The sequence below is a fragment of the Hypanus sabinus genome, unplaced genomic scaffold (assembly GCF_030144855.1).
Source record: "Hypanus sabinus isolate sHypSab1 unplaced genomic scaffold, sHypSab1.hap1 scaffold_530, whole genome shotgun sequence".
Taxonomy (NCBI): Eukaryota; Metazoa; Chordata; class Chondrichthyes; order Myliobatiformes; family Dasyatidae; genus Hypanus; species Hypanus sabinus.
Window position 1 is genome coordinate 317,688 of NW_026781392.1, and position 25,751 is coordinate 343,438.

The following is a 25,751-nucleotide window of genomic DNA, read 5'->3' on the forward strand; positions in this document are numbered from 1 at the left end:
TTCTCTGAATTGTGCACACTCCCTCCGGAATTTCCAATGGAGCAACCCAGGCTGTCGAATATTTCCACACGATTGAAATGGGGAATCTTTAATTTGTTTTCCATGTACAAAGGTAGAGTGAACATCATGTCTCCTGTATTCTCCATACAAATCAATACATTGCAGCAGTACATTGAGGTAAAACAAATCATTCTGGTTACAGAGGAAGCGCAGTGCAGGTAGATATGTGGTGCAAGGTCACATCGATATTGACTGTGAGGTCAGGAGTCCACTCGTCACGCTGTTCGCTTCTAACAGCAGAATGGACACCGTCCTTGAGCCCGGTGGCAGGGTTTTGTGTTATTTTATCTTCGCCCCGATGGGAGGGTGAGAAGTGAGGATGTTCAGGGTTGTGGGGAGCTTTCATTATGTTGGCCGCTTTACTGAGTCAGTGGGAAAAATATACAGAGTCCATGGAGGGGAGGTTGGTTTCTGCTCAGCTGTGTCCACAGTTCTCCCCTATTTCATTCAGTTAAAGGAAGGGCAGTAGCCGGATGAAGATGTGAAGTATCGGGATGGGATACTTCCTGCGGAACATTGAAAAAGTGCGTACAGTAGAAAAGAGCATATACCAAAGTTTTTATTGTTTGTACTGGCTTTGTTATATTGGAATTATGTTATGTACCAGTGCGTACAATTAATTCAAGATTTGTGTATTGCGGCAGGACCATCAGAGTTCGCCCTTCATCCCATTCTCCCATCCGGATCCATCTGCCCATCCCCTGCCCGTCTGGTTCAACCTCTGTCCAGCCTGTATCGCACCACCTCAATGATCTCTATCAACAAACTTTTACAACCTCTGTCCGGTCTGCATCCCACCACCTCAATGATATACATCAACCATCTGGATCAACCTCTGTCCAGCCTGTATCCCACCACCTCAATGATCTCTATCAACAAACTTTTACAACCTCTGTCCGGTCTGCATCCCACCACCTCAATGATATACATCAACCATCTGGATCAACCTCTGTCCAGCCTGTATCCCACCACCTCAATGATCTCTATCAACAAACTTTTACAACCTCTGTCCGGTCTGCCTCCCACCACCTCAATGATATACATCAACCATCTCGTTCAATCTCTGTCCAGTCTGTATCCCACCAACTCAATGATATATATCAAACATCCTGTTCAACCTCTGTCATGTCTGTATCCCACCACCTCAATGATCTCTATCAACCATCTTTTACAACCTCTGTCCCGTCTGTATCCCACCACCTCAATGATATATATCAACCATCTTGTTCAACCTCTGTCCAGTCTGTATCCCACTACCTCAATGATATATATCTACAATCTTTGACAACCTCTGTCCGGTCTGCATCCCACCACCTCAGTGATATATATCAACCATCTTGTTCAACCTATGTCCAGCCTGTATCGCACCACCTCAATGATCTCTATCAACCATATTTTACAACCTCTGTCTGGTCTGCATCCCACCACCTCAATGATATATATCAACCATCTTGTTCAACCTCTGTCCTGTCTGCATACCACCACCTCAGTGATATATGTCAACCATCCTGTTCAACCTCTTTTCAGTCTGTATCCCACCACATCAATGATATATTTGAAGCATCTTGTTCATCCTCTGCACAGACTGTATACCAACACCTCAATGATATATATCAACCATCATTTTATATCCCATTGCTGCAATGATAAATTTCAGCAATCTCTCTTTCAAACTTCGTTTTCATTGTGAAGTTTTCCTCTGCATCTTTTCCAGGGTTGTTGTTTATTATTTTATATATAAATAAATAAACAACAGAGGTTTAGTCGAACACAGCACGTGGCAGGGAAAAAAAACAGCCATTTCAATTTTAGTTTCACCGTTACAAAGTGGCTGCAGTGTTAATGTTTGTCATGATGGGAACTCATAGTATCTGTTGTTGATTTTGTTATTTCCTATTTCGGTTATTTTCGGTGAGCCGTTTCCTCTGTTTCCAGGGTAACGGCCCGTCAGAGCTGCAGCAAATGCTGCACTTTTTATCGCTCTGTGGTCACTGCCTCTCAGCATAGAGACAGTGGCCTCGGGAGCAAATGTAACAGAGGGAGGAAAGGGTGCTGTGAGCATTGACTATATGGGATGTCCTACACCAGGGTCAGAATGAAGTCAGAACTAACAAATTGTTTGGGGTGGGCTGGCATTTACAGTTCAGGGTGGCAATCAATTACTATCTGTGCATTAAAATGAAGAGGGAGAAAATACTGCAGTTGCAGGAAATTTAAAGTAAGGAGGAGAAAATACTGGAGACGCTCAGCAGATCGGCAGAATCTTGGACAGTCTCCGTTCTGGAACTGGGTCTTCCACCATTTGTCCTTTCAGAGACGGAGTCTGATGTACTGAGCTGCCAGCATTTTCTACTTTATAATTTTACATTTTGTTCCCGCTACACTGCAGGAAACATGACAACCAGCGCTGCTGGGCAAGATCCCACACAGCAGGAAGATTATGATCAAATGTACTCGGTTTAGCTGCTGGGGTCCGGCTGAAGTGTATCCGCATCCGCTATACAGACCGGGGTACCAGCCTGAGCACCGGCCCCGGCAGAGGGTCATTCGGTTCCAATTCCACCTTTGTCTGTGAATCGGAAATGGCAGGAACTCCACGGCAAATTGCCGGCACCAAAGCGTCTTTGTATGGGTGATGATATTGGGCTGGTGACTCTGAGGATATGGAACTGGCAGTATACGGGCTTCAGTCCAGGTTGGTAATTCGACAGCTGGGATCGGAATTTCCTCAGTCTGCAGTGAAGCTGAAATCCCGGGATGTTGGACATTGGCTATCTGAAGATCACAGTCTAAACTGCCCACTAGGACATCATATCTGTCAAGTATTTTGGAGATTATTTAAGAGTTAACTAGATAGTTGGGCAATAATGTTGCTCAACTTTGGTAAAGTCTGTAACAAGATCCCACATGTCAGCTGATCGGGAAGGTTCGGTCACGTGGGATTCACGGGGAGCTGGCGAGGTGGATTCACACCGGGATCGAGAACAAGAAGCAGAGGGAGATGATTGAAGATGGTTTTAGCGAATGGAGCCCTGTGAAGGGTGGGATGTGTGTGTCAGTGTCGAGACCTCTGTAATTAATTCATGCCATTGATTTGTATATGAATGTACATGGCACGGTGAGCAAGTTTGAATTGAATTAAATTAAATTGATTTCTTAAATCCTTCACATACATGTGGAATAAAAACCTTTACGTTACGTCTCGGTCTAAATGTGCAATGTGCAATGAAAGTAACTTATAATAACTTATAATATATTGAACAGTCCATAAAATATAGTGTACACTCAATTGAGCGTGAGTTCACTAGTCTGATGGCTTGGTGGAAGAAGCTGTTCCGGAGCCAGTTGTTGTTGGCTTTCATGCTGCGGTCCCGTTACCCGGATGGTAACAGCTCAAATAGATTGTGGTTGGGGTGACTTTGGTCCCCAGTGATCCTTCGGGCCCTTTTTACACACCTGTCCTTGTAAATGTCCTGAGTCATGGGAAGATCACAACTACAGATACGCCGGGCTGTCCGCTCCACTGTCTGCAGAGTCCTGCAATTGAAGGAAGTAAAGTTCCCATACCAGGTAGTGATGCAGCCAGTCAGGATGCTCTCAGTTATGCCCCTGTAGAAAGTTCTTAGGATTTGGGGGCCAATACCAAACTTGCTCAACCTTCTGAGGTGACAGACGTGTTTTTGTGCCCTTTTCACTGCACATCTGGTGTGAACAGACCACGTGAGATCCTCGGTTATGTGGATGCCGAGGAACTTAAAGCTGTTCACCCTCTCAAACCCAGATCCACTGATGTCAATAGGCGTTAGCCCGTCTCCATTCCTCCTGTAGTCCACAACCAGCTCCTTTGTTTTTGCGACATTGAGACAAAGGTTGTTACTTTGCCACCACTGTGTCAGGGAGATGACCTCTTTCCTGTAGGCCACCTCGTTATTGTTTGAGAGGAGACCAATCTATGCGGTGTCGTCGACAAACTTAATTAGCAGATTAGAGCTGTGGGTGGCGACACAGTCTTGTGCATACAGGGAGACTGAATCCGGGAGACTGGCTTATCAGGCAACAGGTAACAATGAATTTCAAAGACATCTTGGTCAGTTATGGAGATGGCCTGAACAATGCCAAATGGTTTTCAACTTGGACAAGTGAGCGATGGTGCATTTTGGACAGTCAAACTAAGTGGGACTTGTGTAGTGAATGGGAGGGCACCAAGTGTTGTGGAACAGAGCGACATGGGAGTACAAGAGTACAGTCACTGTAAGTGGACGGGCAAGTGTAGAGAGTAGAGAAGAAGGATTTAATCATGCTGGCCTTGAGCAGTTAGGGCATTGAGTTCTGGATTATAGGCATTATATTGTAGATGTGGCTACACAGAGTACTCTGTACAGTTGTGTTGACCCTGCGGTAGGAAAGATACTATCAAGTTGGATAGGGTGCAAGCGAGATTGCTGAACATATACCTGGACTAGAGGGCTGAGTCAGAGGAAGAGGTTGGCCGAACTGGATCTTTATTCCAGAGGAGAATGAGGGTGACATTGTAGGAGTTTATGAAATCAAGTGGGAGCATAGATAATGCGGTTGGTCGTGGTATTATCCCCAGGGTTCAAGATTCAAGATTGTTTACAAGCGTAAAGGAGAACAAAATAATTATTATTCCGGATCCAAAGCAAGTCCTTGTAAATCTCCTCTGTGCTCCTTCTATAGCAGCCATGTTGTTTCCTGCAGTGAGGTGACCAGAACTGAACACAGTACTCCCAAGAGAGGCCTAATCAAGGTCTTATATTACCTCACGCTCTTGAACTCAATTCTGTGGCTGATAAATGTCAACACACCATATGCTTTCTTATCAACACTGTCAACGTGAGCAGCAGCTTTGAGTGTTCTATCGACACTAGCCCCAAGAACTCACTGATCCTCCAGACTGACAAGAGAATTACCATTAATATTATATTATCGTGAAATTTGTCCGAAATGAACCGCTTCACGCTTATCAGTATTGAACTCCATCTGCCACTTCTCTGCCCAGTTCTGCATCCTATCGATGTTGCACTGTAACATCTGACAACCCTGCAGACGATCCATAACAGTCCCAACTTTTGTGTCTTCAGCAAACTTACTAACTCATCCTTCAACTTCCTCATCCGGTTCAGTTATAAAAATCACAAAGGGAAGGGGTCCCAGAACAGACCAAACGGAACACTATCGGTCATCATCATCCATGCAGAATACAAAATATCTACAATCGCCCTTTGCCTTCTGTCGGCATGCCAATTCTGGATCCACAAAGCAAGGTCTCCTTGGATCCCATCCCTCATTATTTTCTAAATGAGCTTTCCATGGGGAATCTTAGCTAACCTCTTACTGAAATGCATAGACAGTACTTCCACTGCTCTACCTTCATCAATGTGTTTTGTTACATCCTCAAAGAATTCAATCAGGTTCATAAGGTGTGACCTGCCTTCGACAAAACTGTGCTGATTATCCCTAATCAGATTATGTCTCTCCAAATGCTTACTGGTCTAAAATTTCCTGAGTTATCTACTCCTTGTCTTAAACAAGGGAACAACATTTGCAAACTTCCAATCCTCTGGTACTTCTCCCCACCTCATTGATGATGTGAAGATCATCGTCAGGGGATTAGCAATCTCCTCCCTCGATTCATACAGTAGCAAGGGTATATCTCGTTCAGTCCTGGCGACTTATCTAACTTAAAACCTCTCAAAGGATCCAGTGCATGCTCGTTCTTAAAGTCCATACACTCATGTGTTTCAGTCTGCTGTAAGTCATCCCCACAATTGCCAAGGTCCTTTTCACTGGTGCAAACTGAAGCAAAATACTCAGTACCTCAGAATATTCAAATGATCGGCAGGTTGAGACACATCTGTTAAGAATGTAGCGGTGAAATGTAATCAAGCTAATTTGCCATTGCTGGCGACCCCCCCCCCCCCACAGGTTTGTTCTACTTACATGACGTGCCCTCAATTCCAATAATGATTGTTATAAATGTCAGTGATAAGTATTCGATCCTTTATTAGCAATCAGTAAACATACAACCTTGAAGCGATGAAACTGATCTGAACCCAAGTTTAAGTTCAGCGTATCTGAGTGGATAATAACAAAATATATGACATCCGTCAGTCCCCAGCTGGGTAGTGTAGTAGGCCCCCGTTAGTCTCGATAGACATGGATTTGCACCTTGGAAAGTTACCAGGGCGCAAGCCTGGGCAAGGTTTTTTTCTTATGGAAGACCGGCAGTAGCCCAAGCTGCAAGTCTCCCCTCCTCACGCCACCAATGTTGTCTGACGGAAGGGCATTAGGGCTGTGTACTGCATGGAACAAAGCACAAATATATAACTGACTTCCTTTGCGTGTACTACACCCCTACTGATGCAACTAGTTACCATAAAAACATCATAAATACACAACGCAGGATGCAATGCTGATAGAGAACAGATACATGGCTCCTACACACAGGCTCAGCTCTGATACAGGGTCTTCCACCTGAAATATTAACATACTCTCTGTCTTGTTGAATAACTCCAGCATCTTATTTTACTTATTTTAATGATTTTTCCCAACTTGTTGTTCTGGATGTATGGCATGTTGACATTGTGTTTACCAAGGTGTTTAACTAACTATCTGAGAATAGCCAGGTGATATGCTCAAAGAAATATTAACCGAGTTTTGGTGCTAATAATGGCCTTAAAAGTCCTGCCGGAAAAAAAAAAAAAACTATAGTGGTTCAGGACAAGATGTTACGATGCTATAGGTGATATTGCATTGTTCAGTATGTCAGAGTGTCTCTCTGTAGACTCAAATCTTATATTGCTGTAGGTGTCAATGCCAGGCGATGTTAAACTGAAAGGAGACGGTGAGAATCAGGAGTGACTGAGAAATCTGTATAATCCAGTGACGAGAGGAATCGTCAGCATCGTCTCATCATCAGCAGAAATGTTTGAGCTCACACTGCTGTAACACTTGTCCATTACTCACCACAGCGCCACCAGTGGTAGGAGGACCAAAGCAATGGGCGCTGTCTGCTCAATCTGCCTTGCCTTTCCGTAGAAGCAACAGTCCTGGTCCGGGACACAAGATTGGTTCCAAAAAGGGAATTGCCTGCAATGCAGAGAGTAGATACCCTGGAGAATCCTGGTCCAGTGCACAATCCATGGAGAGCGGAAATGGACATTGTGTGACTGTGGGTGGATGGGTGCAGGTGGATCCGGCTATGTCAAGGCTTCAGTGGATCGGCCCAAGATGTTTGGAAGTGTTTGCCTCCGTTTAAAAACAAAACAGTATTCTCCTTTAATTAATGTCTGACCCTCCTGTTGTTGTTTTGTTTTGTTACAGAACAGTAAAAATTGATCACACCTGTCCCCAAAATGCATCAAGGTTCGAGCAGTGGAGGAGCTCCAGTGACGTCAACAACGGGAAAGGACACGGGTATGTTGGCGAATTATTTAAATTTATAAATACTCTGCGGATTCTGCGTCTGAGTTTAATGCAATACAGGCAATTCACAAAATATTTGTGAAAACTGAGCAGGGAGATTAGAGAGAGAAAAAGAGAGATGACATCTCTGGAGGAAGCAGTCACACGTGGAAGGCGTACAGTTACCGTCTGCTCCTGCTCCTCTGACAGATTGTGATGCACTGTAAAATAGCGAGTTACTCCAGAAGACAAGACCTTGTATAAATTTTACATCATTTTCATTTGGTGCATAAATATTCATAAGAATCCATATTTCTGAAAAAACTTGGAAATGTATAATTACATATCTCCTCGTCAAATCAATTAATACATTTTGTATTTTAATTGGTAATTTTTTATTAACCAAAATTGCAACTCCTCTCGCCTTTGAGTTAGATGATGCTGCAATAACATTTCCAACCCAATCTCTTTATAATTTCTGATGTTCTTTCTCTATTAAGTGTGCTTCTTGTAAAAAAGCTATATATATTTTCATTTTTTAATGTGTGTTAAGATTATTTTTCTTTTCACCGGTCCATTAAGCCCATTAACATTAAAACATTAAAAATATAGTAAATTAGTCATTATTTTTAATTGGGTTACTCCAATCTATAATAATACCTAATCTTTCAACTTTCGTGGTACCTTGGGGAATCTTTTTAAAATTCTCCATGTTGCTATGTGTGTCCCCACCAAACATCCAGGCAAAAAAAGATAGGAGAAAAATAGAATATAAAGAAAAAAACAAAATGCCCCCCAACTAATGTTGTGAAAAAAGAACACAACATTACCCCTATCTGTTGTACGGGTCATGGCAATCGCCATGATTACACACGTGAATCCCGTAGCAATCGATCCAAACCTCCTCCAGCTCCCCAGCGACATAATAAAGTATATACTTAAGAAGAAACAAAAAATAACTGGGTTAAATTCCTTTTTTCTCTTCAAAAGGTTATAACTTATATCAGGATAGAAAAGAACTGCTTTCCCTTCTATCATCAATGTCCCTTTACTCTTTCTGGCACAGTGGGCAGCCTTCAGGATCTTTTCTTTATCTTGGTATCTTAAGCATTTTATCAAATTTGATTGCGGATTTTGATCAGCTTGAGCTCTTGATCTTAAGTCTCTATGAGTCCTTTCAATTTCATTTAGAGTTTCTTCCACTTCCAAGTTTTCAGGGGTCCATTTTTGAAAAAAAAAATTGGATCTTCTCCTTCTATATCTTCTTTAAGTCCAACAATCTTAATATTGTTTCGTCTACTAAAATTTTCTAGCTTATCCACTTTTTCCAACAATTGTTTTCTTTCTGATGTCCAGGCAGAGATATTATCTTCCGTTTTATTCATTCTTTCAACCACGTCTTCGGTTGTGGCTTCCAAGTCTTTAATTCTCTTTCCATTTTCCTGTATTGTTATCATTTTATCAAACATAATCTCCATATTTATCTTTTTTTGATTTCTTTTAATGCGTTTATTTTTTCTAATTTACGCATTATTTGCATCAAAGTTTTTTCTATATTTCCAGAAAAACTTTTACCTCCATCTCCGTCTGATTTATCCAGAGAATCTGAATTTGCCGCAGATTCACTTTCACTTCCGGTTTCAATTGTATCTGGGATCTGTAGTTCAAGTTGCTCGCGTTTGCGCAGTTCTTGTTGGTCTTTTTCTTTGGAAATGGTCGATGTTGCCGCAGTTTCCTGTTCCGCATCACCGCAGGTAAAATGGTTCTGAGCCCGCGGTTCTCTGGCAGCAGCGGGCCTTGATTCTGTTCCAACTTGCGTTGTCATCACGGTAATAGTTTTCTTCATCTTCTGTTTATGAGACAAAGTTTGAAACAATCCGGAGTATTTTATAAGTAACTTTTAGAAAGTATTTACTAACTTTTCTTCACTTAAACATTAATTTACTGATTTTTCACGAGAGAGCTGGTTTCCCGCGTCTCGATCCTACGTCATCACGTGTCCCCCCTCCCCCCTCCCCCGGACTGTGTTTTGTTCTGATCTTTAGGTTCCAGAGAGAAATTACTATCCATATGGTGTTGAAATTTCTTTAATGCTCCTAATTTTCCTTCACAGGTCCGAGCTCAGTGATCACCGAGATCCTGGCAAGCTGGGACGATTTCCAGCTGCTGCAACTGACGGAATTCTACCGGGACAGGCTGGAGCAGGCGATGGAAGGAGGGGTGCACGGAGTGAGCCTGGCGTTAACGGCCGAGAATCAGTTCAGCGGAGAGGAACATCGGGTGAGTGGGAGGGAGAATGGGTTTGAATTTTCACACGTCACAGGACTGATGGGTGTCGGGACTCTCACTCATCGGATAATAGAGCATAAAAACAAATCAGAAATAAATATAAATAATTCTTAAAAATGTGAATCTCAAGCGACGGTTGAAAAGTTGTAAATACCCCTGCTGGTGGCTCAATGTTCAGAGCGAGGGGAGTAGGCAACAGTACTAAGATGTTGCAATAAACAAGCTTAAATGGAAATACGGTAGGAATTTTTATTCCGGGAAGAGTGTACAGTGTGACGGCAGGATTCAGTGAGAACCGGGGCATTACGACTGGATGCCACAGTAGCTCGAGTGTGTTCTGTTCTGGGTGGAGATCATTCTGTGACAATCTGTAACTGCAAACAGTGTGGATCGGGGAATACTGCCATGTTGTAATGTGTAATCACTGAATAAATCTCCACTGGAAAAGGCAAATGAATGTCATGAGGTGCATGAGATGTCAGCCGGTAATCCGCTGTCATGTTGGACACTGGCGGACTGAGGAGATGAATCATATAATCTTTTCTGCAACTTCTCAGAGACTGTTCACGCTGATACAAAAACCCTCCTGACTTCTTCCTTCATCTGTGATCATTATTTTATGATTTTTGTTTTACACGGTCAAATCCGGTGAGGAAATATTTATGGATTTGGAGCCACGTCAATGAAGCGGTCACAGACCAGCCAGGATCTCATTGACTGGTGGAACAGATTCACGGTGAATGTCCCTCCGTGTGCTCTGCACTCAGAATGTACAGTCCATGTCCAGACAGGATCAGCACCCGTCCGGGTGACTGCTCAGTGTGAACCCGTTACAGAGCACATCATTTACTTCTCACTCTCTGTGTGAACCTGTCAGTCCCCAATATGTTCACCGTTACTCTTCACAGAAAATCTCCGATCTCGCTGATAAGGGAGAGCGGGCGGACAGTTCTAAACTCCTCCTGAGCCTGGTGATGGAGAAAGGCTCCCGCGCCCGGAGGGTGATGTGGGAAACCTTTTTGAAAATGCGGATTGGTGTCCCAAAGCTGGACAGAATACTGAAGGAATTACAGATATATGGTGAGATAATATCAGAGATTAATTTAAATTTGGATTGAATACAGCACACTTTAAAATGTTACAAAAATGATTTCCCTCAATTTGTTGATATTTAAACAGGTTGTGATCCTTCCCATCGACCAATTTCCGCTCAACTTTTACTAAAGGTTCTCAGTGAGCTAAAAGGTAAGTGAATGTGCATTGAACATTGAAGAGTATAACACAGGAACAGGCCATTAGGCAAATAATATTGTGCTGAAACAGCTAAGAAATAAATCAAACAATCGTGAAGACTAATCTCTCCTTCCTTCACCATGTCCACATGCCTCCATCATCCTTACATCCATGTGCCTGTCCAAAGGTCCTTTAAAAGCTTCTAATAATTTGCCTCGATCACCTTACCAGGCAGTGTGTTCCAGGCAGCCACGATTGTCTGATTTAAAAAATAAGCTGTCCTTCACATCCCCCTTCATTCTACACCCTCTCACCTTCAATATGTTCCCTCTGGTAATAGACATTTCAACCGTGGGAAACCGATTATCTCAGTCCACTCTATCTATGCCTCTTGTAATCTTGTAAACCTGTGTCAGAGCTCTTCTCAGCCTCCGATGATCCAGGGAAAATCTAATTTTATCCAGCCTCTCATGATAGGACTTGCCCTCTAAACCAGGCAGCATCCCGGTAAATCTCTTCTGCTCCGTCTCTAAAGCCTCAACATCCCTCCGGTAGTTCCGTTCGGAATGGTACGCAGTGGCCCAGATGTTGCTGAAGCAAATTTCATTAAGTTGAAACTTGACCTCTGTTTCCACCAACAGTTGTAATTTGCTTTGGGCGGTTCAGTTGTTGAGCCAACAGGATCTGACCAGGTAAATGCTGGCACAGGGAAACGTGTTTGCTAGAGGGAGAGTTTTCAAAGGACATTTTGAGGGAAGAGGCAGAGATTTGGCGAGATTGAGGAAAGTGGTCACACCACTCTGGGGTCTGCAACTACAGATCCCCACCGGAGTCTGAGTGGAGAAGGGGGGTTATGGAGAATGGAAAAAAAACTTATATTTCTTCACACCAAAAAGTCAAAACCTTCTCTTGCCAACCGCTGCCCCTTCCTTAACAGCTTCATCCTGAACCATTTTCTAAACTCTCCCAGTTCCTGCAGATTATCTTTTCTTAGAGTTGGGCATCCACGGAAGTTCCAGTCACAGAATAGTAATAATAGCATCACTTTAATTAGAAAAGCAGGTAACATCCCAACTGGTCTGTTCAACCACAGAGCAGCAAATGGACCCACTGTGTTCATATCTGCACTCCCTAGTGCAAACACTGCTACAGTGTTAGAGAGGATGAGACTGGGGACATATTCCTCAGCTCAGTCCACAGAAGCTGAGATTCCTGTCTGCTGGTGTTGTGTGAGGGACACTGTGGAAGGGTGAGAGATGGGAATTAGGACAGAGAAACCGAGAGTTGTGGGATCGCGGCAAGGAAGGTGCAGAGGACTGAAAAATATATATAAATAATATTGCAATTAGTTAAATTGTGACCGTCTGGATGGGAAGCTCACTACATCCATAAGCCCATCATGTCTGTGAAAATGGAGCCCGGGGCAGTGCATAGGCTCAGAGATTGTAAGACATCATCATCGGAGACTGAATTGTGTCACTCAACTGCACATTTAACAGAGGAGAGAGCGTAGGAAAGACAAATATCACAAAACATATTGATATTGCATCAGCCCATGTTTTGTCTGATTATTCGAAGCTCTTAACATAAATATAGGGAATCTCGGCCAAAACCCCGGCTCAGTCTCTCTCAATTACAGGAACAAATCCCAAAGATGATAATTTAAATTTGGTACCAGAGATAAACCAATCATGCAGATTACAAACTAATCTCGTCTCTGAGACCTCTGTTAACGTTGCTCCAGTCCACACCCGGTCAATGAAATCCCTCAGTGTCCCTGAACACGGGTTCAATAAATCGCGACAAGCTTGCTCCTCATTGTCCTTCATCCAGTTTACAGAGGGAACACAGCTGACAGTGAAATTCCCACACTCATTTCTGAATATGAAACAGATACACCCCCTGTTTATTGAACAACATCATTTCTACCACTGTCACATCCTCGAAATTAAATATGTCCAAGATAAATGTTTTCCTACGCTCCCTATCACAGCTGAATACATTGAATAGAGACCCCTCACATACCTGACAGGGTCCTGACACACTGTGAGACCCCACACACATCTGTCAGGATCTTGACACACTGTGAGTCCCGACCCATCCCAGAAAGGGTCCCCATACACTGGGAGAAAACACACACCTCTACCAGGGTACTGACACACATTGAGACACCACATAGCCAAATCTAGTTCCTGACACATTCTCAGACAACACACACTCCGGAAAGGTTCCACACACACTGTGAGACCGCACACACCCCTGACAGGGTCCCGCCACACTGTGAGACCCCAGACACACCTGACAGGGTCCTGATACACTGTGAGACCCAAACAGCCATGACAGGGACCGGAGACACTGTGAGACCCCACACACCCCTGCCAGTGTCCGGAAACACGGTGAGTACCCACACAACCCTGGCAGGGTCCTGACACACTGTGAGACCCCACACAACCCTGACAGGCTCCTGATACACTGTGAGACCCACACACCCCTGACAGGGTCCTGATACTCTGCAGGATCCCACACACCGTTGATAGGGTCCAGCCATCCTTTGATTTGATATACAGCACACCCTTGACAGGATCATGACACACTGTCAGATATCACACTCCACTGGCATGATCCTGCACACTGTGAGACCCAGACATATCTGGCAGGATCTTGACACACTGTGAGTCCCGACCCATCCCAGACAGGGACCCCATACACTGTGAGAAACCACACACTTCTATCAGGGTACTGACACACATTGAGACACCACAAAGCCAAATCTAGTTCCTGACACATTCTCAGACAACACACACCCCTGAAAGGGTCCACACACACTGTGAGGCACCACACATCCCTGACAGGGTACTGACACACAGTTAGACCGCACACACCCCGGTCAGGGTCCGGACACACTGTGAGACCCCACACACGACTGACAGCGTCCTGACACACTGTGAGACCCAACACACCCTTGACAGGGTCCTGACCCCCATTGATACACTACACATCCTTGACAGTGTCATGACACATTGTGAGACCCCACACGCCCCTGACAGGGTCCGGATACACTGTGAGACCCCAAACACCCCTGACAGCTTCCGGAAACACTGTGAGACAGCACACACCATTCACAGGGACCGGACGCACAGTGTGACCCCACGAACACGTTGTCGGGGCCCTGACACTCTGTGTGTCTCCATACATCCCCGACAGGGTCCTGATACACTGTGAGACCTAAAACACCCCTGACAGGGTCCTGGCACACTGCAAGATCCCACACACCCTTGACAGTGTCCTGGCACCCATTGATTTGATACACTACACACCCTTGACAGGGTCATGACACACTGTCAGACCGCACACTCCCCTGGCAGGGTGCGGATACACTGGGAGACACCACACACCCGTGACAGGCTCCAGATACACTATGAGACCCCACAGACCCCTGCCAGGGTCCTGATACACTGGGTCCTGACACACTGTGAGACCCCACACCCACCTGACAGGGTCCTGATACACTGGCACCAAACACACCCCTGACAGGTTCCTGATACACAGTGAGTAACCACACACCCCTGTCAGGGACCTACCACACTGTGAGACCCCACACACACCTGACAGGGTGCGGATACACTGTCAGACCGCACACTCCCCTGGCAGGATCCTGCACACTGTCAGACCCCACACACCCCTGGCAGGATCTTGACACTCTGTGAATCCCGACCCATCCCAGACGGGGTCCCCATACACTGTGAGAAACCACACACCTCCATCAGGTACTGACACTCATTGAGACCCCACATAGCCAAATATAGTTCCTGACATATTGTCAGAACCCACACACCCCTGACAGGGTGCAGACACACTGTGAGACACCACACACCCCTGACAGGGTCCTGATACTCTGTGAGACCCAACACACACCTGACACGGTCCTGATACACTGTTAGACCCCACACACACTTGACAGGGTCCTGAACCACCGTGAGAACTCACACACCCCTGAAAGGCTCCTGATACACTGTGAGACCCCACACAGCCCTGCCAGGGTCCTGATACCCTGTGAGACACCACACACCCCTGTCAGGGACCTGACACACTGTGAGACCCCACACAATCTTGACAGGGTCCTGACACACTGTGAGACCCCACACACACTTGACAGGGCCCTGATACACTGTGAGACCCCACACATCCCTGACAAGGTCCTGACACACCGTGAGACCCCACACACACTTGACAGGGTCCTGATACACTGTGAGACCCCACACATCCCTGACAAGGTCCTGACACACATTGATACACTACACATCATTGACAGGGTCAGTAGACACTGTGAGACCCCACACACCCCTGCCAGTGTCGGGAAACACGGTGAGTACCCACATACCCTGGCAGGGTCCTGACACACTGTGCCACCCAACACAACCCTGACAGGGTCCTGATACACTGTGACACCCCACAAACCCCTGATAGGGTCCTGACACATTGTGAGACCCCACACACCACTGACAGGGTCCTGATACACTGCAAGATCGCACACACCCTTCACAGGGTCCTGATACACTGTAAGACCTAAAACCCCCCTCACAGGGTCCTGACACACTGTGAGAACCCACACACCCTTGACAGTGTCCTGACACCAATTGATACACCACACTCCCTTGACAGGGTCATGACACACTGTGAGATTCCACACACCCGTGACAGGCTCCAGATACACTATGAGACCTCACAGACCCCTGCCAGGGTCCTGATACACTGGGTCCTGACACACTGTGAGACCCCACACCCACCTGACAGGGTCCTGATACACTGTGAGACCAAACACACCCCTGACAGGTTCCTGATACACAGTGAGTCACCACACACCCCTGTCAGGGACCTACCACACTGTGAGACCCCACACACACCTGACAGGGTCCTGATACACTGAGAGACTCAAACACCCCTGACAGGGTCCGGAGACACTGTGAGACCCCACACACCCCTGCCAGTGTCCGGAAACACGGTGAGTACCCATACAACCCTGGCAGGGTCCTGATACACTGTGAGACCCCACACACCCCTGACAGGGTCCTGACACTCTGCGAGACCCCACACACCCCTGACAGGGTCCTGATACACTGTGAGACCTAAAACCACCCTCACAGTGTCCTGACACCCATTGATACACCACACACCCTTGACAGGGTCATGACACACTGTGAGACTCCACACATTTCTGACAGGGTCCTGACACACTGTGAGAACCCACACACCCCTGACAGGCTCCGGATACACTGTGAGACCCCACACACCTCTGACAGGCTCCTGACACTCTGTGAGACACCACACACCCCTGACAGGGTCCTGATACACTGTGCGACCCAAAACACCCCTGAGAGTGTCCTTATACACTGTGAGACCCCACATACCCCTGACAGGGTCCTCACACTCTGTGAGACCCCACTCACCCCTGACAGGGTCCTAATACACTGCGAGACCCCACAAACCCCTGACAGGGTCCTGTCACACTGTGAGACCCCACACACCCTTGACGGGGTCCTGATACACTGTGAGACCTAAAACCCCCCTCACAGGTTCCTGACACACTGTGAGAGCCCACACACCCTTGACAGCGTCCTGACACCCTTTGATACACCACACACCCTTGACAGGTTCATGACACACTGTGAGACTCCACACATTTCTGACAGGGTCCTGACACACTGTCTGACCTCACACACCCCAGACAGGGTCCTGATACACTGTGGGACCCCACACACACCTGACAGGTTCCTGATACACTGTGAGACCAAACACACCCCTGACAGTGTCATGATACACTGTGAGTCACCACAAACCCCTGTCAGGGAACCGACACACTGTGAGTCCCCACACACCCCTGACAGGGTCCTGATACACTGTGAGCCCCCACACACCCCTGACTGGGTCCAGACACACTGTGAGACCCCACTCACACGTGATAGGGTACTGACACCGATTGATATACTACACGCCCTTGACAGGGTCATGACACACTGTGTCACATCCCTGACAAGGTTCTGACGTACCGTGAACCCCACACATCCCTGACAGGGTCCCGACACACATTGATACACTACACATCCTTGACAGGGTCCTGATACACTGTGAGAACCCACACACCCTTGACAGGGTCCGGAGACACTGTGAGACCCCACACACCCCTGCCAGTGTCCGGACACACTGTGAGTACCCACACAACCCTGGCTGGGCCCTGACACACTGTGAGACCCCACACAACCCTGACAGGCTGCTGATACACTGTTGAGACCCCACACACCTCTGACAGGCTCCTGACACACGGTGAGACCCCAGACACCCCTGACAGGGTCCCGAGACACTGTGCGACCCAGCACACCCCTGACAGGGTCCTGATACAGTGTGAGACCCCACAAACCCCTGACAGGGTCCTGACAGACTGTGAGACCCCACACACCCCTGACAGGGTCCTGATACACTGCAAGATCCAACACACCCTTGACGGGGTCCTAATATACTGTGAGACCTAAAACCCCCCTCACAGGGTCCTGACACACGGTGAGAACCCACACACCCTTAAGAGTGTCCTGACACCCATTGATACACCACACACCCTTGACAGGGTCATAACACACTGTGAGACTCCACACATTTCTGACAGGGTCCTGACACACTGTGAGACATCACACATCTCTGACAGGGTCCTGATACACTGTGAGACACCACACACCCCTGTCATGGACCTGGCACACTGTTAGACCCCACACATCCTTGACAGGGTCCTGATACACTGTGAGAACCCACACACCCTTGACAGGGTCCGGAGATACTGTGAGACCCCACACACCCCTGCCTTTGTCCGGTCACACTGTGAGTACCCACACAACCCGGGCAAGGTCCTCACACACTGTGAGACCCCACACAACCCTGACAGTGTCCTGATACACTGTGAGAGCCCACACACCCCTGAAAGGGTCCTGATACACTGTGAGACCCAACACACCCCTGACAGGGTCCTGATACACTGTGAGACCCCGCACACCCCTGACAGGGTCCTGACACACTGTGAGACCACACACACCCCTGACAGGGTCCTGATACTCTGCAAGATCCCGCACACCCTTGACAGGGACCTGATACACTGTGAGACCTAAAACCCCCTCACAAGGTCCAGACACACTGTGAGAACCTACACACCCTTGACAGGGTCGTGACACACTGTGAGACTCCACACACCCCTGACAGGGTCCTGATACTCTGTGAGACCCCACACACCCATGCCAGGGTCAATGATACACTGTGAGACCCCACACACCCCTGACAGGGTCCTGATACACTGTGAGACCCCACACACACTTGACAGGGTACAGACACCCATTGATATACTACACGCCCTTGACAGGGTCATGACACACTGTGAGTCCCCACACATCCCTGACAGGGTCCTGACATAGTGTGACACCCCACACATCACTGACAGGGTCCCGACACCCATTGATACACTACACTTCCTTGAAACTGTCCTGAAACACTGTGAGATCCCATACACCCCTGACAGGGTCCTGTCACACTGTGAGACACCACCCTCCCCTGACAGGGTCCTGTCACACTGTGAGACCCCACACACACCTGGCATGATCTTGACACACTGTGAGTCCCGACCCATCCCAGACAGGGAACCCACACACTGTGAGAAACCACACATCTCTATCAGGGTACTGACACACATTCAGACACCACATAACCAAATCTAGTTCATGACACATTGTCAGACAACACACACCCCTGAAAGGTTCCACACACATTGTGAGACCCCACGCACCCCTGACAGTGTCGTGACACACTGTGATACCCCACACGCACCTGACAGGGTCCTGACACACTGTGAGACCCCGCACACCCCTGACAGGGTCCGGACACACTGTGAGACCCTACACACCCCTAACAGGGTCCGGACACACTGGGAGACCTCACACACCCCTGAAAGGTTCTGACACACTGTGAGAAGCCAAACACCCCTAACAGGGTCCGGACACACTGGGAGACCGCACACACCCCTGACAGGATCCTGACACACTGTGAGAAGCCAAACACCCCTGACAGGGTCCTGACACACAGTGAGACCCCACACCCCTGACATGGTGTTGACACATTGTGAGAGACCAGACACCACTGACAGCGTCTTCACACACTGTCAGACCCACACACGATTGGCAGGGTCCTGACACACTGTGAAACCTCACACGCCCTGAGAGTGTCCTGACACACTGCAAAATCCCACACACCCCTGACAGGGTCCTGAATCCGTTTGACACTACACACCCTTGACAGGGTCATGACACACTGTCAGAACGCACACTCCCCCTGGCAGGATCCTGCACACTGTGAGACCCCACACACCCCTGGCAGGATCTTGACACTCTGTGAGTCCCGACCCATCCCAGACAGGGACCCCCATACACTGTGAGAAACCACACACCTCTATCAGGGTACTGACACAGATTCAGACACCACATAGCCAAATCTAGTTCCTGACACATTGTCAGACAACACACACCCCTGAAAGGTTCCACACACACTGTGAGACACCACACATTCCTGACAGTGTCCTGACACACAGTGAAACCGCACACACCCCGGTCAGGGTCCGGACACACTGTGAGACCCCACACACCCCTGACAGGGTCCTGACACACTGTGATACCCCACACGCACCTGACAGGGTCCCGACACACAGTGAGACCGCACACAACCCGGTCAGGGTCCGGACACACTGTGAGACCCCACACATCCCTGACAGGGTCCTGACGCACTGTGATACCCCACACGCACCTGACAGGGTCCCGACACACAGTGAGACCGCACACAACCCGGTCAGGGTCCGGACACACTGTGAGACCCTACACATCCCTGACAGGGTCCTGACACACTGTGAGACACCACACACCCCTGACAGGATCCTGACACACTGTGAGACCCCACACACCCCTGACAGGGTCCTGACACACTGTGAGACCCCACACACCCGCTGCAGGTTCACGACACACTGTGAGACCCAACTAACCCTTAACAGACGCCACACTACCCTGACTGGATCCTGACACACTGTGCGCTCCCACACACCCCTGATATTGTCCCGACACGTTGTGAGTTCCCTCAAAACTCTGACAGGGTGCGTTCACACTTTGAGACCTCACTCACCCTTGACAGGGTCCTGACACACTGTGAGACCCCACACACTCCTGACAGAGTTCTGATACACTGTGAATCCCACACACACCTTACAGGGTCCCGACACGCTGTGGGACCCCACAAACACCCTTTACAGGGTGCTGACACACTGTCAGACCCCACACCGCCCTGACAGTGTCCGGACACTCTGCGAGACACCACGCACCCCTGATAGGGTCCTGATACACTGTCAGGCACCACACTCCCCTGACAGGGACCTGATACCCTGATACCCCACATACCCCTAAGAAGGTCCTGACACACTATGAGATCCCACACTCCCCAGCATGGTCCCGATACGCTGTCAGACCCGACAAAACCCTGACAGGGTCCTGACACACTGCGAGACACCACACACCCCTGACAGGGTCCTGACATAGTGTGACACCCCACACATCCCTAACAGTGTCCCGACACACATTGATACACTACACATCCTTGACAGGGTCCTGATACACTGTGAGAACCCACACACCCTTGACAGGGTCCGCAGACACTGTGAGACCCCACACACCCCTGCCTGTGTCCGGTCACACTGTGAGTACCCACACAACCCGGGCAGGGTCCTGACACACTGTGAGACCCCACACAACCCTGACAGGCTCCTGATACACTGTGAGACCCCACACACCCCTGAAAGGGTCCTGATACACTGTGCGACATAACACACCCCTGACAGGGTCCTGATACACTGCGAGATCCCACACACCCCTGACAGGGTCCTGACACACTGTGAGACCTAAACACCCCCTCACAGGGTCCAGACACACTGTGAGAACCCACACACCCTTGACAGTGTCCTGACACACTGCGAGACACCACACACCCCTGAGTGTCCGGTCACTCTGTGTGTCTCCACACATCCCCGACAGGGTCCTGATACACTGTGAGACCCCACACACCTCTGACAGGCTCCTGACACACTGCGAGACCCCACACACCCTTGACAGTGTCCTGACACACTGCGAGACACCACACACCCCTTACAGGGTCCTGATACACGGTCAGGCACCACACTCCCCTGACAGGGTCCTAACACACTGTGAGACCCCACGCACCCCTAAGAGGGTCCTGACACACTGTGAGACCCCACACACACTTGACAGGGTCCTGACACATTGTGAGGCCCAAAAAACCGCTGACAGGGTCATGACACACTGTCAGACCGCACACTCCCCTGGCAGGATCCTGCACACTGTTTCTTTGTATTTTGATTCAGTGATGGTGAGAGAGGAGGGGTAGCTGTGATTCCCCGACCTATTCCTTTGACAGAATGCCCACCTCCCTCTTCTCTATATCCATACGGCACAGCAACAATGGGGATGAAAAGTTTCTTCCACAGGTAGAATGACAGCTGTCACAGTAGTGAGATGTTTTCCAGTACAGGACAGTTGGGGGTCAGTAAACTACCAGGGAAATACTCACCTTCACAGCACAGTTAATGTGGAAATGTGATGATCTGGTGTTTACCTAGACCAGGCCTCTCTGTCCAGTCAGCAGTCTGTTAATTGAATTTACTTTACTGTACGAACATCCATTGACAAATCCAATTAATTCAATAGCTTTGAGCTAACTCTTGTGTGCTTAAACACTGAGTTCAGCGGTGAGGCATCTAACAGTTTGTCCACTGTCTGTTCCCATGGAAGATGTTCAACAGAAACACAAGGAGACTCTGCGGGCACAAACTGAAACACTGAGAGTGAACACGATCCTGATGAGGGAGAAGGTGAAGGTTTTCCAGCTGGTTGATCGATACGCTGAGCTCACGGTCATTTCTACTGTTCGAGATCGGAAACTGGTGGAACATGAGCTGCTGGCAAGAGGCAGAGACCACGAGGAGTGGAGAGAGAAACATCTCCGTGGAGAGCTGAAGAAAATCCGGACTGATCAGTTGTTCCAGAGCAGCTTCTCGCGAAGTAAATCCAAATCTGGGAGATCGGCAGCAGTGGCCGGAGTCGCGGGGATCGGGAAAACAACAATGGTACAAAAGATTGATTATGACTGGGCCACGGGGAAAATATACCAACAGTTCCAGTTTGTCTTCAGTTTCAAATTCCGTGATTTAAACACCATTAACCGCAGAATAAATCTGAAGGAACTGATTCTGGATCAGCATCCTTACTTTGGGAATATCCTGAGAGAGGTCTGGAAGAACCCAGAGGGACTGCTGTTTATATTCGATGGTTTGGATGAATTCAATGACACAATTGATTTTGCTGACAGTCGGAAAGACACAGAAACTCAGTCCACATGCACAGATCCCGAATTCATGTGTAAGGTGTCTGATATCGTGTACAGTTTAATCCAGCACAAGCTGCTCCCAGGGTGTTCAGTGCTGGTGACCACCCGCCCCACTGCGTTACATTTATTGGAAAAGGCAGAGATCAGTATCCGGGCTGAAATCCTGGGATTTCATTGTGAAGAACGGAAGGAATATTTCATCAAGCATTTTGAAGATCAGACGGTGGCAGAAGCTGTTTTCAAATACATGAAGGAGAACGAGATCCTGTACACCATGAGCTACAATCCCTCCTACTGCTGGATCCTCGCTCTGGCACTGGGCCCCTTCTTCACACAAAGTGTCAGGGACCCGCAGCGAGTTCCCAAGACCATCACCCAACTGTACTCCTACTATATTTACAACATCCTGAAAAACCACGGCCGTGAGATTGAGAACCCCCGTGATGTGTTACTCAGGGTTGGTCAGATGGCCTTCAGAGGAGTGTCCGAGAAGAAGATTGTGTTTACAGATGGAGATTTGATCAAGTACAATGTGCAGTCTTCCCAGTTCCTGTCTGGGTTCCTGATGGAGCTTTTGGACAGAGAATATTCTGCCCGGAGCGTGGTGTACACATTCCCACACCTCACCATCCAAGAGTTTGTAGCTGCAGTCGCACAATTCCTGAATCCACATCCCAGGGATATCCTGAAATTCCTCACTGAAGTCCACAGCACGACAGATGGGCGATTTGAGGTATTTCTCCGTTTTGTTGCTGGTCTCTCCTCCCCAATGACAGCTCGGGGCCTGGAGGAGTTTCTGAGTCCATTTCCTCATCAAACAACCTGCCGGGTGATTGACTGGGTGAAGGAGGAAGTTGAACGCCAGAGTGGAAACACATGGAGTGAAGCAGGTAAAAGGAGCCTCCTGAACACATTGCACTACCTGTTTGAGTCTCAGAATCGTGGGCTGGCTCAGGCCGCACTGGGATCTGTGGAAAGAGTTTCATTCAGTGGAATGACACTGACCCCGATTGACTGTGCAGTCCTATCTCATGTCATCGGATTCTGTGATACAATAAAACACCTCGACCTGGAGAAATGCCACATTCAGTGTGAAGGAATCCAGCGGCTGGGACCCAGGCTGCACAAGTGCCAGGAGTTGAGGTAACTTGGTTTATGTCTCACTCTGAAATGTGAAACTGTCTCATTGCGTTGTTTCAATGTAAAGGAATTTGTGTAAAACTGTAGTAAATCAGATTGTGAAGAATTGTGACAAATGCCCAGGGGATCGGTCAGTAATTCCCCAAGGACGGGAGGGTTCTGTGGTTCCTTGTGAAGGGATTTTGGAGACTTCATCAGGTCAGTGAACAACAGCCATTGGTTTAATGGTAGTAAATCACAGGAATGGCCGTGTTTCTCGCTGTCTGTGACACGTCCATTGACAATGTTCCTTCTCACTGTTACTGACACCCAGACCGACACTGACTGCAGCAGGTGGGTCAGAGATTCACACCCCCTTCCCAGTGAGGGACAAGAAACCATCAGCAGACTGTCCCAGTGAGAAGGAAAGAAATACCATTGTGAGATTGTCCTCCCACTGCTCTTCCCCGTGTGTGACTTTGCTCACTTCCAGATACGCAAAGAACGAGGGCGCATCTCCTCTGGGTCTCTGTTCAGACCCAACATACACGTACAAAAAATTTCTGCATCTTCTCGTCTTGTAGGATTATCATTTACCCTTGGAATCCTCCTGTGGGACCTCTCATCCCAATCCCCCTTCCAGTCTTTGGAATCTTGTCCCCATCCCCATTCCTCCTGTGGGCTCTCTATTACTCTTTCCTCATCCTCCTGTGGGATGTCTTCCCCCCTCCCCGCTTCCTGTGAGATCTCTCTTCCCCATCCCCCTTCCGTCTATGGATTTCTCTTCCCCATACCCTTTCCTCCTGTGGGATCTCTCTCCCCCATCGACTTCTTCCTGTCGGATCTCTCTTTGGCATGCACCATTGTCCTGTGAGATTTCTCTTACGTCCCACATCCTCCTGTGGGAACTCTCTTCCCCATCCCTCCTCCTCCTGGCTGATCTCTCAACCTCTTCCCCCTTCATCCTGTTTAATCTCTCTCGATATCCGCTTCCTCCTGTGGGATCTCTTTTCCCCATGCCTCATCCTGCTGTGGGATCTCCCTTCCCCGTCCCCTTCTTCCTGTGGGATCCCTTCCTCCTGTGGGATCACCCTTCCCCATCCCCCTTCCTCCTGTGGGATCTCCCTTCCCCGTCCCCTTCTTCCTGTGGGATCCCTTCCTCCTGTGGGTTCTCTCTTCTCCATCCCCTTTCCTCCTTTGGAATTTCTCTTCCCCATCTCCCTTCCTCCTGTGGGATCTCTCTTCCCCATCCCCCTTCCTCCTCATGGGATCTCTCTTCCCCATCCTCCTTCCTCCTGTGGGATCTCTCCTCCCCATCCCCCTTCCTCATGTGGCGTCTCTCTTCCCCATCCTCCTTCCTCCTGTGAGATCTCACTTCCCCATCCCCTTCCTCCTTTGGGATCTCTCTTCCCCATCCCCATTCCCCTTTTGCCTGTGGGAACTCTCCTCCCCATAGAATCATAACATCAGAGAACACTACAGCACAGAAAACAAGCCATTCGGTCCTTCTAGTCTGTACCAAAACCTTATTCCGCTTGTCCCATTGACCCGCACCCAGTCCATAACCCTCCAGTCCTCTCCTATCCATGTATCTATCCAATTTATTCTTAAAGTTTAAGAGCGATTCCACATTTTCCACATCAGATGGCAGCTCGTTCCACACTCTCACCACCCTCTGAGTGAAGAAGTTCCTCCTAATGCTCCCCCTAAACCTTTCCCCTTTCACGCTGAAGCCACGTCTTCTCATATTTATCTCCCCTAATCTATGTGGAAAGAGCCTATTCGCATTTACCCTGTCTATACCTTCATAATTTTGTAAACCTCTATCAAATCTCCCCTCATTCTTCTCTGCTCCAATGAATAAAGTCCTAACCTGTTCAATCTTTCCTTGTAACTCAACTCCTGAAGACTCGGCAACATCCTAGCAAATCTTCTCTGCACTTTTTCAAACTTACTGATATCCTTCCTATAGTTAGTTGATCAGAACTGCACACAATACTCTATATTTGACCTCACCAATGTCTTATACAATCTCACCATAATATTCCAACTCCTATACTCAATACTTTGATTTATGAATGCCAGGAAGCCAAAAGCCTTCTTTACAACCCTGCCTACCTGTGACGCCACTTTCAGGGAATTATGTATTTGAACCC

General features: G+C 48.2%; 1 protein-coding gene across 1 annotated transcript in view; it reads left to right on the top strand.

Annotated features, from left to right (window-relative positions):
* The window catches only part of LOC132389324 (NACHT, LRR and PYD domains-containing protein 3-like), a gene marked incomplete at its 3' end in the record, with an annotated part of 35,617 nt that extends 11,998 nt beyond the window's left edge, over positions 1-23,619 (top strand). Inside the window, exons 2-6 of the mRNA XM_059961842.1 lie at positions 7,405-7,497; positions 9,599-9,765; positions 10,683-10,854; positions 10,954-11,019; positions 21,882-23,619. Coding sequence (XP_059817825.1) covers positions 7,437-7,497; positions 9,599-9,765; positions 10,683-10,854; positions 10,954-11,019; positions 21,882-23,619 — 2,204 coding nt within the window. The remainder of the gene's footprint in view (positions 1-7,404; positions 7,498-9,598; positions 9,766-10,682; positions 10,855-10,953; positions 11,020-21,881) is intronic.
* Positions 23,620-25,751: the final 2,132 nt, after the last annotated feature.